This window comes from Pelophylax lessonae (genome assembly GCF_965119305.1).
Source record: "Pelophylax lessonae genome assembly, chromosome: 3".
Classification (NCBI taxonomy): Eukaryota; Metazoa; Chordata; class Amphibia; order Anura; family Ranidae; genus Pelophylax; species Pelophylax lessonae.
The window spans coordinates 594,757,533-594,777,857 of NC_138770.1; the positions used below are offsets into that span (position 1 = coordinate 594,757,533).

At 42.5% G+C, this 20,325-nt stretch overlaps 1 protein-coding gene across 2 annotated transcripts in view; it reads left to right on the forward strand.

Annotated features, from left to right (window-relative positions):
- Positions 1 to 20,325, forward strand: part of TASP1 (taspase 1) — a 499,277-nt gene that overhangs the window by 370,525 nt on the left and 108,427 nt on the right. For both annotated transcript variants that reach the window (XM_082249835.1, XM_082249834.1), the window contains exon 10: positions 1,816 to 1,894. In XM_082249835.1, coding sequence (XP_082105961.1) covers positions 1,816 to 1,894 — 79 coding nt within the window. The remainder of the gene's footprint in view (positions 1 to 1,815; positions 1,895 to 20,325) is intronic.

A 20,325-nucleotide genomic window follows, 5' to 3' on the forward strand; every position in this document is an offset into this window, starting at 1 on the left:
TCAAAATAAAAAAAAAGGAAGTTTCCGCATGTGTCGCATGATTTACTCCTGTACTGTTAACTTGTGCAGCTTACATATAATGTCCCTAGGATTTGAGGGGGATCTGAGGGCCCCGTGTGCTCTGTCAATTTCTACTGACTCAGCAGGTGGAAGATCCAAGATCTCCTTGAATATACCTTGCAATGTAGGGACAATGTCCTCAGCAGCTGTTGCCTCTGGCATTCCCCGTATGCGGATGTTAAAGCGACAACTGCTATTTTCATAATCATCCAACTGACATAGAAGGGCCTCAATCTGCTGATCTTGGGCAGTGCATTTATCCTTGAGCTGAGAAATAGCAGGGAATGTGTCCTCAAATCTTTGCTACAAGGATTCCAATCTAGTGCCTAGAGGTGTGGTGTCTGATTGCAATTGCTCAATGTCCTGCTTTAGGGCCTTCTCCACCCTGCAGAAAAAAGGGCTGCAGGTCTTCCTTGGTGGGGAGAGACAATATGTGTTGCTTCAAGTCCCTGTCCCCCTGCAGCTCTGAGATATCTGAGCCCTGATCTTGTGAGGCCGCCGGAGCAGTGTCCCACCCTCTGTCTTGGCAGGGTGCCATCTTGGCAGTCTCACCACGTGGCCTCCCTCCTTCGTTGAAGAAGGCGTTTATTGAGCCTCGGCCGGGCTTTGTGGTGCCCCTTGGCTGCGAGTATGCTCTGCGGCGATGAGACATCTCAGTGGGTGTTCAGATGGAGCAGCTTACTCCCCGGTACAGGCTATTTTAGCGGCGGTCTACGAGGAGCTAAGGGACAGTGCTTCCTTACTCGATCATGTCCAAGCCACCCCCCCTTAATTTTATATTTTATTTATGTTTGATCAGTGGATTACCTTAAAATTATCTGCTGTGGAGCGGTGGCTTAAGTGGCTGGCTGTGGGAATGGCGGTTCAACTTCCGTCCATCCATCCATTCTCTGGAACTTTTCTTACAAGCGTTGTTAGACCACTTAAAATTTGAGGTCTAATTTTCTGGTAAGTGGCTTTGTGTGTCACTGGTGGCTTGATGCACAGAGGTTATTTCGAAGAGGGATTTTTTGTATATGATCCTGGGCACTTTTTCTCATGAAGGACTTTTGCTGTTACACTTTTTTCTTGTGGGACTCATGAACTGCTTGAATTTTTATAATTTTTATTTACAGCATTATCTGTATTTGATGTTTTTCACAAATTTTTCTGTTATTGCACTTTTTTTTTATTATTTTTTTTTTTACTATTAACTTTTTAAAATGCATTTATATGAATTGATATATATATATTTTTTATTTTGTATTAAATATACATATAACCCAGGTGTAAAAGTTAAATAGCTTGTGTTCTGTACTGTACTCCAGGAAATGGATTTTACTAACTGCAGGCTCAAATAGCACATACAAACACAGTACTATTTACAGTGCAAGTTATAGAATTATGGCAATATTTTGTGTAAAGCTGTACAAGGGGATAACCTTATTGGTGTACTGCTTCTCCTTTGTTGTCTAGAATCCAACCCAGGTTATTATTGGACCATGAAGGAACAAAAGCTGAGGGCATTCCCTCATTCTTCCTTCATGTAAAAATGTTCACTGCATTAAACGAACAGACTGGTTAAGATCAGTTCTTAATACTCCTCTCCCCCCCCCCCCCATTCTAAGTGCTGCTGTGTGGGACATGACATCCACTGATTAAACTATGTATGGTATAGATATATATCTTTTTTTTTTTTTTTTTCTGGAAATGCATAACTGGATTAAATGTGGCATGAATTTTGATTTTAAGTGTTTTCTGTTGCCTTGTATACAGGCTGCTCTGTATGGATGTGGCTGCTGGGCTGAAAACACTGGAGTTCACAACCCATATTCTACAGCTGTGAGTACTTCAGGTATTTACTGCTTCCATTTAACAATTATTTACTGCTACTTTTCTCAAGCAAGTGAGTAAAGTAGAACATGTGTGTGCCACATAGGCATTCTGTGCACAGCTGTATCTGTCGGTGCTATTTCAACTCTGTTCTATTTATACCCCTTGTTTCTTTACTGTGCACAGTGCATCTGTAAAAGTGGCATCTGCTTTGAATCTTCCTCTGTCCTTATTGTTTTATCTTGTATCTTCAATTATTGTGTTCTTGAATCAAAACACGCATTATAGAGAAATCTTTACAGAAAAAAACCTACTGGTGTGCTTGTCTATTCATCTTTTTCTTTGGTAACGCTTACAACTTTTGCACTTGATAAGTTATATTCACCTGTAATTCTTGGTTTTCCAGGTGTTTTAGATTCTCACTTCAGTGGCCATTAAATGGGCTTATTTAAAAAAAATGTAAGTGGCCCTCTGTTTTTAGGAACTTTTCATGTTTTAACACAGAGGGATGTTCTATCAAAGCCCTTTTAAAAAGTAGTAGCACCCCTCTGTAGCTGCTCTTCACAGCGTTTTGACAATCTTTAGCCTAACCATTAAATCACAATTGAACTTTCAGTTTAAATCCTCCAAATACATTCTTGGTGCGCCAATACAGGTAGTGCTCGAAATCTTGAAGACCAATTTCTTTAGAAAGCAAATGCAGCCAGATTAAAGACTGCCCTTGCCAATACACAGCAGGGTGGGACTCTCTTGCTGTCTGCTGAGGTCCAACACACCCTCTGCCAAGTCAGACCTCTGGCTCTGCAATCAGCAAAGCTCATGCTCCCTACGGAGTACAGAGGTATAGGTGACTGATCAGCAGGTATATCAGACCTCTGCCGAGAGACCATTGCTTCTGCACAAAGAGCAAGGGTCCTCTTCTACAGCATGCTGGCAGGGAACAAAAGTAAACAAACGGAGTATAAACACCTTTTGTATTGGTACACCATGTATGTATTTATATCTGGTCTGGGTTTTTTTTTTTTTTTTTCAGACTGCATTTCATCTGGAATTTCCCTGTATTTAGCAGTATGTCTTTTTTTTTCACAATCTTTATTATATTCGGAAATAAAAACAAAAAAATGAACATACATGAAAATAAATTGGTGCCACAATGTTGTGAGCCACAAACATTCAAAAAACATCACGGTCAATCTATTATTCAGTATGCTGAGAAAAATAAAGCTCCAGGTTGCTTTTGTGAGAAGATCATGACCAGATGGGGACAGCAACAACCCTGACTTCGCCGCTTAACTGTATATGTGGCAGTGAAGCCCACGCTCCCAATCCACGGCGACTGGCCATTAAATGTACCCACAAAGTAGCCATGAAGGGGCTGCCCCAATGAGGCATGAGTTTAACCATGCTAGGTATCGGGAGCATATGTATTAATAAACTACCCTCCCTATCAGGGGAGTTGGGTAAACATTTCACGTACCCACCAGGAAAGGAAGTGGAGAATGGGGTGACTAATTTCGGCATACACAACAACAATCAATATCCAATGTGGTTCGTAGAGTATTCCCATCCTGTCTGTGTCCGTGCCAGGCGAGTCCGTAGGCTCCCTCAGCAAGAAGACACATAATGCCTTAAAGAAAAATAAAATAAAGGGGAATAAGGTTCCATGCTACGTCCGGACAAGTTGTGCAAATAAGGGGTCTGTGAGCGCAAGCAGTGCCATATCTAAATTGGAGGCAACCGAGTGTGTCCCTGCAACATACTGCTTCCATGGTGCCCAGATAGAATCAAAGCGATCATGTCTGCCTTTACAGGTGGCTATCCACTCCTATCGTCTCCAATTGCGGTCACCCGTCGGACCCATTCCCCACAGCTAGGCGATTGCGTACTCTTCCAATATATCCGTAGAAGACTCCTAGCTGCATTGAGCAAGTGATCAAGGGCACTACGTTAATATTTCATTATAGGGATTGTGGGGACATTGGGGATCATGGGGACATGGATCAAGAAGTGAGCCGACAATTGGAAGGTCAATCTAGAATATTTTGCATAATATTCCTAATTTCTATCCAAAAGGGTTTAATCAAGTGGCATTCCCACTATACATGCAGCATAGAGCCCGTTGGCCGCACCCTCGCCAGCAAAGATCAGAGGCTGAGGGGTACATCCTGGCCAGATTCACCAGTACCCTGTACCATCTAGTCAGTAGCTTATAATTATTTTCTTGTGTTTGTCTCCAGAGAGCTGTTATGAGTCAGTTGATATAGGTGAGACACCTGCTCCTCTGTAAACTCACACTGTAGGTCTCGTTCCCACTCCCTGACGTAGCCCGGCTTGCACTGTAGTTTGGTAGAGAGCAGCAACTGATACAAGGCTGAGATCATATGTGGTGCGGGTCCTGTTGCTGCCTACATGCGTTCAAATGACGTTAAAGTAGACCTGGCTTGGAGGGATTGCTTCTGTGCAAGAAAAAAGTTACAGAGCTAGCGGTATCTCCAAAAATCTAGGGGAAAAGAACCATAGCACTCCCTCAAGGTGTCCAGGGGTATTAGGTCACCGCCTACCATAAATTTGCCTATGCTAACAATGCCATCCGTCACTCAAGTGCCCAGCTCAGTCAACCTTTCTCTGGGAAGAAACAAAGGGAATCCCCCCATCGGTGCCAGGATCGACAAAGGTGGTACCAGGGAGAGGTAATTATTCAGCCTATCCCATACCTTAAGGGTGTGTACAGATGGGGGATGAAACAGTCTGAGAGGCTTCTGTCAGCTGTATTGACCCAAGGGCATAGGATAGGTTACGGCCAGCTAATGTCTTCTCCAGGGGGACCCATAATTTGGAAGAATTATCGAATCCCCAGTTCAGAATCCTCTGAAGAGTTATGCTCTGTAGTAATTTTTGATGTCCGGAACACCAAGTCCTCACAACCTTTTAGGTATATTTAGTATCGTCATGGCTACTTGTGGTCTTTTGCCCCCCCAGACATACTGTATAAACAGACTTTGAAGCTCAAGGAAGATGCGGCCAGGTATAGAAATAGGCACCATCTGCAAGAGGAACAAGATCCTAGGTAGAATGGTCATCTTAAGTATATTGGTACGTCCCAGTCAAGTAAATGACGCCTTGGACCATGACTGTAGGTCGGACCGGATTCTAGTGATTAGGGGGATATAATTGGTTGCGTACAGAGATTCATATTGTTTGGAGAGCTGTATCCCTAGGTATGTCAGAGAGGCTTTTGCCCATGTGAAGGGGAAAGATTTGCGTAGCGACCGTGATAGGTCGGGTGATAAGGCAATTGCGACAATCTCTGACTTTGCATAGTTTATCTTGAAGTTAGATACCCAGGCTAAAGGCTTTCAGTTCCTCCATCAGATTTGGCAGCGAAACGAAGGGGTTCGTAACATGGAACAGAATATTGTCCGCATAAGCGGAGAGCTGATATTCGGGTCCGCCCTCATCCTGCGTAGTAAAGGCTCCAGAGCAAGCACGAACAGGAGGGGCGACAAGGGGCGTCCCTATCTCGTGCCATTCCGGATGGGGAACCTGGTGGCTAGAATGCCATTCACCTTGACCTGAGCTGTAGGTGATGAGTATAAGGTGGCAATCCACTGGAGAATGTGGGGGCCGAGACCCAACCGCTCCAGAAAACGCCAATTGACCTGATCGAATGCCTTCTCGACATTGGTAGAGCGTATCAGATAAGGAGGTGTTTTGCAATGTGTTCGGGCCCAGTGGATAAGCTAAATTCCCCTGACAGAGTTGTCTCTCGCCTCTCTCCCCAATATAAACCCGGTCTGGTCTGGGTGGATTAATGAGGGGAGCATATGTTTGTCGGTTGGTCAGGATTTTAGAAAAGATCTTCAAATCCATGTTAATTAGGGATATTGGACAATAGTTTTGGAGCAGGGAATGGTCCTTGCCCTCCTTTGGGAGGACCGTGATATGTACTAAGAGGGCCCCTGGTGGCATTTTTCCTCCAGTAGCTAAGGAATTGAAGTACGGACACACATGGGGTTAGCGTATGGTGAAGAATTTCAGATAATAAGCTTTTGTGTAGCACTCAGGCCCTGGGCTTTTACCGCTAGGAAGAGACTTCACCGTGGACAGCAATTCCTCAGGTGTGATCGCCGACTCCAGGGTGTCCCTCTGTTCTGAGAAGGCAGGAAAGCCCCGAGGAGGCCAGATAGGTCCGAATATGGGAAATCCTAGATTCCAAGTCAGGGGGAGGACAAGCAGAATCCAGGTCATACAACGCAGCATAATATTCTCAAAACAGAGACCCGATTTTTGAGGTGTGCACTTCGGTATCCCCCTGAGGGGTTTGAAGTTTGTGTACCCAAGAGAAGACGCGGTGTTTACGCAAGACTCTTGCTAGCATTCTGCCGCATTTGTTGCGGTACTCATAATATTTCTGAGCAACATACCGCATCCGTCGGTTAATTCTTCGATCAAGGAGCTTTGCGAAAAGCTCCCAGAGCTCAGTGAGCTTCTGCAGGGCCTCAGGGGTTGTACGTTGTTTATGAAGTAGTTCAGCACACTGTAAGGCTGCCAGGACTCTGTTGAAGTCTGCCTGCCTCTCCCTTTTGAGTTTGGTACCCAATGCGATAAGTACCCCATGCACCACCGCCTTTCCCAGAGAATACTATCATCGATCCCCTCCGTGGAATTCTCAAAAAAGAAGTGTGTAGGTGTCTCTGCCATCTTTGTAACTATGGCGACATCTAGGAGGTTCTCATTTAGTATCCAGGACCAGTTCTTAGATGCTGACCCCGGTAGCAGGAGAGAAACTGTAATGGAGCATGATCAGAGATAGTGATCTGTTCTATGGTAGATTCCATCAAGTAGTCCTAGGGTGTTGTGATCTACCAGTAGCAGGTCAATTCTGGTGTAAGTATCCTGTACTTTCGAGTAGTAACTAAAGTCCTTTTTTCGAAAAGCATGCATAGCCCTCCAGCTGTCTACCATGAGGTTTGATTTTAGGGCCTTATGGAAATGTTTTAAGAAAGCTTTGAAGTGCGTAGGGTGTTTATGGGAAACATCTAAAGAAGGGTCAGGGCTAACATTAAAGTTACCTCCCAGTATAATTTTACCCTCCCGGAAGTCTGCCAGACGTTCCAAGGTAGAATCTAGGAAAGTGAGTTGCCATGAATTCGGTGCATAAAGGGTAGCAAAGGTATATTTTTGTCCTTCTGAGCCTTTCAGAAAAACATATCTACCTTGGGGTTCTCCATAGTGTTCCTCTGGTTGAAAAGGGCAATTCTTATATAGGGCTATTGTGATGCCTCTAGATTTTGCTACCGGAGGATATAGCAATAGCAAGCATCTGGTCAAAAGTGTCCCCAATCATGTGAGCCAGATAATTTCGGACCATGAGCGGTTGTGGGAGCAGCTGGAGAGAAGTGGGAATAAGCACTGCCTAGTCGCCCGCCGGAGAGGGTGGGGTGGCAGCAGGTGATTGCCTCTTGAGCATCTTTTAGATCGAGCTGGTAGCCATAGAGGAATAGCCGGAGGTAGATGAACATCCGTCGAGAGGCGCCAATCCAGGAAATCCACAGGACTGAGGCCTAGTTGTGAAAGAAAATGCGGCAAGTCATCCTTAGTGCGTAAGGTAACAAACAGTCTATCCTTCTGCGCTTGAAGACTAAAGGAGAATCCCCACGTGTAGGTAACTCCTGCTTTGGTTAGTGCTTCAAGAAGGGGGCGCAACGTTGCATTAGCGTGCGTTTAGAGAGATCTTAAAAAAATAAGAGTGGAGCTCTATCAAAATCATAGAAGGGCTCCGTCCGCATTTGCTGCATAATTCTCTCCTTAAGGGTATATTTGTGTAATTTACAGATTATGTCACTGGGGTTATCTGGGTCTTGCGATGGAGGCCAAAGTGTTCTATGAGCCCTATCAATTTCCACTAGATCTGTGGCTGAGTCCCAGGATATTCCTGAATACGCCTTGCAAATTCAGGATTATTTCTCTGGGTGCAGTGGCTTCAGGTAGTCCTCTGATCCGTATGTTAGCCCTGCGACTGCGATTTTCATAATCATCTAATTGACACAGCAAAGAGTCAATCTGGTGATCTTGTTTTATGCATTTATCCTTAACCACTTAAGCCCCGGAAGATTTTACCCCCTTCCTGACGAGGGCCTATTTTGCGATTCGGCACTGCGTGACTTTAACGGACGATTGCGCAGTTGTGCGACGCTGTACCTAAACGACGTCCTTTTTTTCCCCACAAACAGAGCTTTCTTTTGATGGTATTTGATCACCTGTGTGATTTTTTGATCATGCGCTATAAACAAAAAAAGAGCGTCAATTTTGCAAAAATAACAATATTTTTTTATATGAAATTCCTAAAAAAAAAATGTAAAAATCCAAATTTTTTAACATTTTAGGCCAATTTGTTTTCCGCTACATATGTTTGGTAAAAAAAAATCGCAAAAAGCCTATTTTGATTGGTTTGCGCAAAAGTTATTGCGTTTACTAACTAAGGGAAAGATTTTTGTCATTTTTGTTGTTTTTTTTTTTAACGAGTAATGGCGGCGATCTGCGATTTTTTTTTTTTTGCGGGACTGCGACATTGCGGCGCACAGATCGGACCCTTGACTGACATTTTTGACACTTTTGGGGTTACCAGTGACATTACTACAGTAATCAGTGCTATACAATATGCACTGTTACTGTAAAAATGACACTGGCAGGGAAGGGGTTAACTTTATTTGAGAAGGAGGGATTAAGTGTGTCCCTAGGGGCGTGCTTCTAACTATGATTGGATGTGGCTTGTGGTGTAAGAACAGAGATATACGATTCTGCATAGCAGGACCATATGCTCTCCATTTTTACACAGGGGAGAATGACAGGCGGCTTTGTTTACATTAGCCGCCTGCCTTTCTCCCGCTGTAACAGACAATCGTGAGTGCCCGGCGGAAATCGGGTCCGCCGGGCACACGCGCAGGGGGGTCCATGAACGAGCAGGGGCGGGAGCGCACCCGCGGTGGCGCGCGCTCGCCCCCTATAGCCTCACAGGCGAGCGACGTAGACCTACATCGCTTTGCCTGTGAGGGGCTGACTGCCGCAGTAAATTTACTGTGGGCGGTCGGCAAGTGGTTAAGTTGTGAAAGGGCAGGTATAGTCTCTTCGAATTTCTGTTCCAGGGACTCCAACTTATTGCCTATTTGGGATGTGTCTGCTTTAAGTTGTGCAATATCCTGCTGGAAGACCTTTTCCACCCTGCTAGCAAATCTCTCCAAGTCCTCTTCAGTGGGGAAAGACCATATGTGTTGTTTAAGGTCTCTATCCCCTATATTATCAGACATATCGGACCCCTAATCCTGAGAGGTGTTGGACCAGGTAGACACAGGGGGCGCCGAATCACTCACCTTCCTAGGAGAACGGATCGGCAAAGCAGCTATTTGCTGTAGAAGCCGGGCCGCCCCACGGATGCCTCATCCCTCCTCCGCTTCAGTATACTCTTCATCTCTTAAAGCAGAGCTAAAGGGTGAATACTTTCAAATGGTCCTTCTCTGGCATCTTCTTCTGCGTGCCGGTCTTTGGGCCTCTTCATTGGCCAGCGAGGGATGATGTTACTCCTGTGCATGCACAAGAATTAATCATCTCGGCACTCAGACAGCGGTCTACCATTGTAAGCTGGGCTATGCATGCACAGCTCATTTTACTGCGCAGAGGTAGACCGCAAGCAGGCAGGTAGGAGCATTTTTTTTCCAGAAGAGACATTGCAGGTCTCTTCTGAAATAAAAGCCTGCCTGCTTGCTGGCTCTTACAGTGGAATTAGTGTTCTGGTTTAATTATTGATTTACTGGTACGCTAGGGGATATTTAGCAACTTGAAATTTTTTTTGTAATTATTCGTTGACTTGTGCTTTTCAATCACCTGATCATGGAAGTTGTTGGAGTGTTGTTTTCTCCTCATGTAGGTTGTGCCACGGTATTGTCCCCCTAAAGTTAAAACTTTCAGATAAACATTTATACTACATTCGCTGTAAACCCCTTAACTATACACAGGTGATTTTCATTTAATTATGTGCCTTTTAAAAATAATTGGCTGTATTGGTGATGATATAGTAATTTTTTCTGTGTTTTTATTGTAATTATTTATATAACTTTTCAGATATATTTTTTTTCATGTTGACGTTCAAAGGTGTAATTTTATAAGGGTAAAAATATTTAAAAACAAAATTTATGTTTCAATGTTCTATGACAATAAAACATGAAAACTTTCAGAGTGCCAATACTTTTTATAGGCACTATTTGTGCTAGAAATCTCTAATTACTAAGCTGCCATGTGTAAGTTCAACTTTTGATATCAGCTGTGAACGATTACCCATAATAAACGTTTGTTTTTTGTTTTTTTTTTTAACATTCTTTACACATAGACTATTGCTGATTCAGTTTTTATTCTGTAACACCAATTTTGTTAGTCCCTAACATGTGCCCTATGATATCCATGGTAGAGTAATGACCACACGCTGCTATTTATGTAAATCCGAGCAGCTGGAGGCAAAGATGTCATGTACAGTTTATGCAACCACTGAATTAGAGTACATACCATGGCTTTTGCGTGTCCCCTCGCTGGATCAGCAGATCACATTAACTTTTTTTTACACTTTAAAGGACAACTGTGCTTTTTAGGCAAATATTCTTTAAATCCACTCACTAACTAAACTTAACCTATACTTGCACTCATAACTTCGGCTTTTTACATACTGTACCTCTTTAACATTGCTGCATCTTGTGTAATGTTTTTTTCCACCTCCTACAAAAAGCCTTCATGAGGAGTTGAGGAGGAGTAGTCCTTAGATCAGCTTCTGTAGGAAAGACAGCTGTACACCTGGTCCGAATGTCGGCCAGATCCTGCTGAACCGGCCAATATTCGGACTGTGTGTACCCAGTCTAAGTAAGAAGATAGGTTGTTTGTATAGGTAAGTCTAGGAGAGGTGGCATGGTTTAGCAGAGTTTCATTTAATCTTTCCCCAAGCATGTAAACCTAGTGTGGCACTTTAATCCAATCAGTTATCAGTTTTAAATGCATTTTACTTTTCCTGAAACATGCAGCCCAGACAGCTCCATTGCTGATACACACATCATTTTTGTCAAAAATTAGCAGCTAAAATATAATCTCTTCCACCTATCTTTTACCTTTTTGGGTTCCCTGTTACTCTGAAAATTACCTGTCTCTATTACGTAAAAAGAGATCAGGTAGAGAGCCAAGGAGACCCCACATGTAAATGATGTAACAGCCTCCCTCTACTGGTTTAATAGAGATTCCAGACGACACATTTGTGTGTGATGAGTGGAATAAATTTGTTCCCCTGCAGGAACTTTTTTGCCCTTACAGATACCAGTATTTTTCCTCCACTATTTTCAAAGATGTGACAGTTTAAACATGACTTTTTAGAGAAGCTTCTACATACTGCATAAAAATAACTAAACAAATGAGCAAAAATATGTTATATATATTGCAGCCTAGCAGTCGTTTGATGTGGTGGCTGCATTACTAATTTGTCAAGCGAAGAACATTTTTCATCAAGTACAGAAAATATCAGTTCTTGCTACCATCCTTGTCACTTGGAGCGGACCAGAAAGCAAACACAATGTATATTTTCTTCTGTAAGCTACAAACCTCCCCATCCTACATATAATAAAGATGAAGAAATGGCAATCGTGGCTCCCTTTATACAATGGAAGAGTGACAATAGTTTCAGTGCATCTGTAAAGTATTCACAGCACTTCGTTTTTTTTACACATTTTGTTGTTACAGCCTTATTCCAAAATGGAATAAATTCATTATTTTCCTCAGAATTCTACAAACAATACCCCATAATGACAACATGAAAGAAGTTTGTTTAAAATCTTTGCAAATGTATTAAAAATAAAAAAATCATAAGTACAGAAGTATTCACAACCTTTGCCATGACACTCAAAATGGAGCTTAGGTGCATCCTGTTTCCACTGATCATCCTTGAGCTTTTTCCACAACTTGATTGGAGTCCACCTGCGGTAAATTCAGTTGATTGGACATGATTTGGAAAGACACAAACCTGTCTATATAAGGTCCCACAGTTAACAGTGCATGTCAGAACACAAACCAAACCATGAAGTCCAAATAATCGTCTGTAAACCTCTGAAACAGGATTGTATCGAGGCACAGATCTAGGGAAGAGTACAGAAAAATATCTGCAGCATTGAAGGTCCAAACAAATGCAGTGGCCTCAATCATCCATGAATGAAAGAAGTTTTGGAACCACCAGGACTCTTTCTAGAGCGGGCCAACCAGCCAAACTGAATGATCGGGGGAGAGGGGCCTAGCCAGAAAGGTGACAAAGAACCTGATGGTCACTCTGACAGAGCTCCAGCGTTTCTCTGTGGAGAGAGGAGAACCTTCCAGAAGAACAACCATTTCTGCAGCATTCCACCAATCAGACCTGTATGGTAGAGTGGCCAGACAGAAGCCACTTCTCAGTAAAAGGCACGTTCCGGATGCACTGTACCTTCTACCTAGGCACAGGAACTGTAGCTACAAAATTATTTGATGATTGGAAAGGAAAAAAAAGCTTGAAAAAAGAAAAAAAATGGCAGGCATCTCACTTAAAGCGGAACTTCACCCAAAAGGTGAAATGCCACTTGCCTGATTCCTTTTTAACTTTTGAGGGGGAGTGGGTACCTGGCTTTGATAGGTACACCGCTCCCACTTCCTGTTGGATAACTATGGTGATCCAAGCAGAAGTTTGCCCCCCCTTCTTCCCCCACAGTCTTCTGGGACCCTGTCCACCATGACATTGAACGATGAAACGTACGTCGAGACGTAGTATTCTGGTCATGTCACTTCCGGGTCCCAGGCTTCCGGTTCTTTCTATTCGGCAGTGAAACACACGTCGGCCCTTAAACGCGAGCCGGGCGGCAGTGGCTCCCAACTACGTCTATGCGGACTATCCTTAGTGCCTGGGGGAAGGCACTTTTAAATGTAAGCAACCATCTATTGTTTTAACCTATATTGTTTTAAAAAACAGTGTCACGCTATTGGTTCCCCTCTTTTCTTGCATTTGGTGCTATGGTGAAAAGTAGGAGAGAGGTGAAAAACTCCTGAGAGGTGCCAGAAGGGATTCAAAGAGGGAACTACACAGGTGCTATTTGACCCTCTTTTTAGTTAAAGGGGTCATGATCCTATGGTGAGCGGTCATCCAAACTGAGCACTTCTGGGTGTTTTTTACTACATTCAAGCTGGTGATGGTTTCCCAAAATCTACCATAATGAAGATTCATGATATAGAAGAAGTCTATGAACTTTTTACAAAAAGGACTTTTTCATTTTATCCCTTGTTATTGTGTTGCACATTTGGTATATTTTTAGCTTAACACTTTATTGTTTTTTTGTACCACAGATGTATGTACTTGCAATTGTTTACTTATGCACCTTTGTATTAAATTGCTATGAGTTATTAGCGTATTACTGAAGAATTTACACATTATTAGCGCCCCCTCACACTTATCCACTAGCTACAGTATTTGTAGATGCTGCGTTTTAATTTTTTGTATAAGACTGAAGAACCGCTTTAAGGACTGGTAATTGCAAAATATTTGTTTCTTGTTTTTGAGTTTAGATATGCTTTAAAGGTAGCATATTTCTGTTTCTTGCATGCACAATGCATCTCATTGGAAACTCATCCATCTACCTGCCACAGTTTTGACAGGATTGGCAGAGATGTTCTAACTAAGTTTCCAGAGAGCTCTGAAGACCCTGCATGTGTCAAACCCTGCACCTCTCCTGCAAATATCGATTTTTTTTTTGGTGGTTCCATTTTACCATTTATTTTTTTGCTGATTGTCATACATCATTCGTTGCTGGACATTTGTAATTTGTCTGTTAAGTCAGTACTCAACCCTTGTCACATACTTTTACCTTGATATGAGTTTGATTAACGATGCTACCCTGTGTGAAGGTCTGTAATGACCCATGCATTTGTCAGCTTTTTCATTTTAGAATGATTAGTCACTTGCACAGAGGGTATTCTTGATCACAAACGTACAAATAAGGAGAACAGACTTTAACAAATGTTAGCTTGATGATTGTGTGGCTTAACCATCTGCTTGCTAAGGGATCAGCCTATTGATTTGTGGTATTTAATTGGAACCCTCTCTCTCTCTGTTTAAGAAATCTTTTAATTTTTTGTGGCAGTAATTTCTAGAGGATGTGGGTACTATCTTTAAATTAAGGCATCCAGCTTCAAATTGGAACAAAATCTGGATATGTAATTAAGCAGTGTAAGAGGAGGTTAATGAAAAACTCCCATGTGGGATCTGCCTGTTCCTTAATAGCCCTTCATCGTTACAGGCTTTGCCATCACTTGAGTGATGGTTGAAGCTTCGAGAACAATTATAGTGTTCAGTGGTCTCTTTAAAGGCACTGATTTTATATTCAGGAAGTACAACTTCTTACAGATTTTCCTGTAATTATTATTTCTACATGTGGGGATAGCATTCTAATTTCCTTTAGTGATGTTTGTTTGTAAATTGTAAAAATTAGATTTTTGACTTACCGTAAAATCTATTTCTCTGATGTTCATTGACGGACACAGCTCCTAATATTCTTAACCATTGGGTTATACTGCCCCCTACAGGAGTAAGACACTAGGTAGAAAAAGTCTGGCTACGCCTATGGGCAATCCCAGGGGGTGTACTCCCTCTCTTTGCTATAGGCACTCAGTTTAGTTATAAACAATGTGAGAATTACAACTCCACAGAGGGGTTTGGTGCTGCGTCCGTCAATGGACTTCTAATGTGCTTTAGCACCGTACAGTTATTGATTAGACAACAATAGACTTGTTGGAAAGCGCATCCTTTTAATACACTTCTGTTTAATTGTTTCAAGGAACCCTGTTCAAACTGACTGTTACATGTACCATTTTTTTTTTTTTTTACAACGTGTGATCACCAAGTGCATTAATATGAACTGATCTTATTGAAGTAAATAGATATGTAAACATTTTAGACAGGATAGAAATTGTGTTAAATCAGTATGTTCTGCACATATTGATAAACACCTCAATGATCAAACTTTAGCTTAACCCTGAACCTCAGGAAAATAGATAACCCAAATATATATGACTGTTTTACCTGCTAAAGTATTTGCATTTCTTTCTATCCATTCCTGGGATTTCTGGGAAAAATAATTTAAACCAAACCATCAAATTATGATAAGCAAGGGATTTTCAGGTTCAGTCATGATCAGCACAAAAGTATCAAACACATTTGACAAAAGTGGTTATTGTTTAAAAATCACAGAGGAATTGCTGTGTGCTAAGAAGTAATAAACTAACACTGACTGTGTGATTTTCTGCCACCTTAGGAGTGGATTGGGAAGCCGATAACCATCTGTAAATTACAAGGCATCATGGGAACGCGGTTCGGAAAATAGAACTTCCCCTTCATCAGCCTAGTAGTATTTTCCGAAATGCGTTCCCATGATTCCTTGTGATTTGAAGCAAGCTTAAAAAGCTTGTACACTGAACAAAATTATAAACGCAACACGTTGTTTTTGCCCCCATTTTTCATGAGCTGAACTCTGTTCTAAGACTTTTTCTATATACACAAAAGGCCTATTTCTCTCAAATATTGTTCACAAATCTGTCTAAATATGTGTTAGTAAGCACTTCTCCTTTGCCAAGATAATCCATCCACCTCCCAGGTGTGGCATATCAAGATGCTGATTAGACAGCATGATTATTGCACAGGTGTGCCTAAGGCTGGCCACAATAAAAGGCCACTCTAAAATGTGCAGTTTTATCACACAGCAAAATGCCACAGATGTCGCAAGTTTTGAGGGAGCATGTAATTGGCATGCTGACTACAGGAATTTCCACCAGAGCTTGTGCCCGTGAATTGAATGTTAATTTCTCTATCTTAAGCCGTCTCCAAAGGCGTTTTAGAGAATTTGACAGTACATCCAACCGGCCTCACAACCTCAGACCACGTGTAACCACACCAGCCCAGGACCTCCAAGATCGTCTGAGACCAGCCACCTGGACAGCTGCTGCAATTATCCAAGGATAATTAGCATCAAGCACATGCTAGTGGGTGCGTTAGCACTTTAAATGCTATTATCTATTTGCAGATGCAGTTTCCACTTGGTGGACCGTGCCACCAAAGGTGGATCACCCGGTTTCCAGGATCAAAAGGTCTACTGTTGTCCCAGGGGAAGAATCCCCAGCCTTTGCGGACCCTGTGGATAGACTGGTGGAGTCTCTGTCCCGCCATCTACACGTGCTAGCGGGGTCCATATTGAAATCAATATTTGTGAATGTTATGGTGTCACAGACGGTGATTGAATGGGTGAAGTTACTAAAGGGTAACTTGGAAGCTGAGCAGCTCCCTCCAGTGGTGCTGAAACTACTGGACCAGATGGCTCAAGCCCTGGTGTTCATGTGTGATGCGTCCCTGGATGAAGCTCCCCTAGTGGTCAGAGTATCGGCTATGGGGATTGAGATTAGATTGGTGTGGTTGAAAAGCTTGTCTGCAGGCCAGGCTTCCAAAAAGGCTTTGACAGATCTTCCCTTTATGGGGGATAGGTTGTTTGGATCCTCTCTGGACGAGTTGATCAAAGGCCTTACGGGGGGTGGGGGGGGGGGAGAACTCTGCTTCCTCAGTCTTCTAAGGGCAAGGCGCCATGTCATAGACGGGGGCCTTCCTTCACTGCTCATAAGTGGCTTTTTTGTACCTCCGGGTCGCAAGAAAAAGGGAAATCGTTCAGGTCTTCTGGGAGTTCAAAGAAGCCATGATCAGGTAAATCTAAGACTGGCCAGTCAGGAGCTACAGACAGATCCTTGTCTGCATGATGGGGCGCCCACTTCTGGGGTGGGGGGGACATCTTCGCTTCTTTCCAGGACCTTGGACTTCCTTGGTTCAGGACAAATGGGTTCACGAACTGATCTGATCAGGGTACAAGATCGTATTCCAGTCTCGTCCGTCGGACAGATTCTTCCTGTCCAATCTGTGCCTATCTCCAGACCGATTAAGGAATCTATGAGAGGCGGTATAAGATCTGCTGTCGCAAGGGGTGATTGTGCCAGTTTCCTCTCAGGATCGCTTTCAGGGGTTTTATTCAAACCTGTTTTACTGTGCCCAGAAAAGAGGGCAAAGTGTGTCCACTTCTGGATCTCAGAACCATTTTGTGCGGGTACAGAGGTTTCGCACGGAATCCATTTGAACAGTAGTGGCATCACTACACCAGGGAGACTTTTTGGCCCCCATAGATATTAAGATGCTCCTTCTCAGAGTTTTTCCTTAACCCCTACAAAGCACCAGAAGAAAGCCAGAAACTCTGGAGGGGAAGGTAGAGGGGGAGTTGTCATTCCAGTTGTAGATTTAGCCCAGTGACAGCCTGCCATAATAGTAAGGATCTGTGAGAGAAGCTTCCCTTTTCAGCTATGCTTGAGAAGACCATATCTATATTATTCATTATTGCCCCTATACTGTACCCTCCTGTCCCCTGTGCCCTCCTCCTGTACTGTGCTCTCCTTCTCCCCTCTGTAATGTACCCTCCTAACCACTGTACTGTGCCCTCCATCCTCCTATACTGTGCCTTCCTGCCCCCCTACTGTGCATCCCCTGAACAGTACCCTCCTAACTGCTGTACTGTGCCCTCCTGTCCCACCCCCTGTACTGTGCCCTTCTCTGCCCCACCCCCGTACTGTGCCATTCTGCCCCCCCCCCATACTGTACCATCCTGTTCCCCCATAAGTTATGTTGTGTCGGCTAATAATGATGATCATGTATATTTAGCGAAAATATTGTTTTAATATTTCTTAAATGGGACCCTGTCAGGTAGGCGGTAGATCGTTTCTTTAAATTCAGCTTGGTGCTATAAAACACTGTATTATATGATAATGTTATGGTATTGTATTGTGTAACAACTGGATTGATTCTATATTATTGTGCTCTAAGCCCTGCAGCAAATGGGAAATGTGTATTTTGTGAAGCCTAGCAGACCAAGCATAAACATTGAATGAATAAAGCTGGTAATGGGATGGTCTGTCTCCAGTGCTCATAAATTATAATGTTGTTTCAATGAAGCACAAATATTGTTACAGTATATGCCCAACCTCTTAGGTACAATTCTCAAATCTTTACTGGAATCATTTATTTTTATGAGGGTCACATCAGCCTTCGTAACTCTTCAGAAATTCTTAAACCTAAAAATGGAGCCCTGACTTTTGAAGTTACACTTGTTTATTATTTGAAATATTTCAAAGTTTTAACTGTTGCTTCACATAGCAATCACTGTTCTTTTATGTTGTGACATAATTATTGCACTGCATGCTTGGTGTTATTTACATAATTTCACATAAAGTACAACTAAAAACTGTGTGAAATCATATATTGATAATTAAACCTCTTAAAATTGTAATCCTTAAATTAATCAGAACTGTGGAATGTTTGACTAAGAAATTTTTGACCCTCACTATCGATGTGCTTTCCCGCTGCTAAACTTCCAAAGGGCTGCAACATGTGCAGATCCTTTCTTACAGCCATACAAACCAAAGCCCAAACTGCATGTCCCATAATCCCTTTCTGGATGCTGATGGAAAGGGGTGTTGAGCTAGGCGTGGCCAAATGTTCGACATACTTGAGGATTTTTAATCTACAGTCAATACACTAATAGAACAGCCCACTGTGGCATTGGGGGAGATTTACGAAAACTGGTGCACACAGAATCGAGTGCAGCTGTGCATAGTAACCAATCAGCTTCTAAGTTTTTTTGGCAAAGCTTTATTGAACAAGTTGAAGTCAGAATGTGATTGGTTACTATACATAGGTTCACCATATTCTGTCCCCCATTGTGCCATTTCCTTGCACTGCAGTTTTAGCTGGAAGACAGGGTGCAGGGGTGACAATATTGCCATGATTTCAATAGTGGTGCTGCAGTTTTCTCAAAAACAGGGGACATTGATTTATTCTAACAGAACACAGGCTTAATTGTTAGAACTTCCACCTTGCAACACTGGGGTCTTTGGATGCATTGGCTTCCACCAACGCTCCAAAGACACACTGTATAAAATCAGCCCTATAAGGGTAATCTATTCAAGATGGCTGCCTTACTAGCTTTATTATTATTATACAGGATTTATATAGCGCCAACAGTTTGCACAGCGCTTAACAAAATGAAGGCAGACATTACAGTTACAATACAATTTGGAACAAAAGGAATCAGAGGGCCCTGCTCGTTAGAGCTTACAATCTAAAAGGGAGGGTCAATTGATACAAAAGGCAATAGCTGTGGGGGATGAGCTGATGGAGCAAGTGAAACAGTGTTATTAGTTAGTAGCCGGGTAGGCTTCTTTAAAGAGAAGGGTTTTTAGGGATCGTCTAAAGATGGATAGATTAGGGGAGAGTCGGACAGATTGGGGTAGAGAGTTACAAAGAATGGGAGACGCTCTGGAGAAATCCTGGAGGCGAGCATGGGAAGAGGTGACAAGGGAGCTAGAGAGCAGGAGGTCTTGGGAGGACCGCAGAGAGCGGCTTGGTTGATATTTTGAGATCAGGTTAGTGATGTCGCTGGGGGCAGAGTTGTGGATGGCTTTATGAGTCCTTTGTGTCCCCAGAGAGAAAAGCGCCATAGAAGTTTACAGTATATTCATTAATTTAAAGAGCAAAATTCTTTGAATTTCACTCTGCTGCGGTCCCTCCTTCCAGGAATCAATGTCAAAGATGTGATAGCAGAAAGAGTAGAGGGACAGGGCATGGCTTGGATGAGTGGCGAGACACTTTTCCTTACAAACAATCGGTGAAGTCAATATAATGTAAAATACCATTGTGCTGACTCTGTTTATGTTAAAAACACTTGTAGTCAAGCAGAGAATTGGTAATTACATCATACATAACCATGACCACTATTTATGCCACATCCCAAATTGTAAACTATAGGAAAAAGGAAAGCAGGACCCCGTCCTGCAGCAGAAGGTCTTTAATGGCATGAGCATGAGACCAACCCAATGTATAAAAAAAGTATCAAAATATTGTAATAATGCAAATATCATTAAAACAGGATGTACAATATAACATCCAAAACACAATAAAATATACATTTCAAATCATAAGAGAGACATATCAATAGAGAATGTGGCCCTAGTATAGCACTTCCTTAGCTATTGCGTCATCCTGGGTACAGGTCTCCAGAGAGGGTGTCTAAATGTTGGGTCGCCTCCGTAGGTCAACGCTTTTCGCTATATTGCTTATGCTTCCTTTTGGACCAATATAGGAGAAAATTACATTCTGCTAAATATAATAAACACAGATTAAGTATATACATAAATGTAGTTTCATAGTTTACTCAGATATAAACATATATTGAATTCCTGATATAACGGTACGTTGACAATCCCCATAGAGCACTTACAGCAAAATCAATTGAATTTGCTGAGTCATCATAAAATGTATTTTGGGCAAGGATA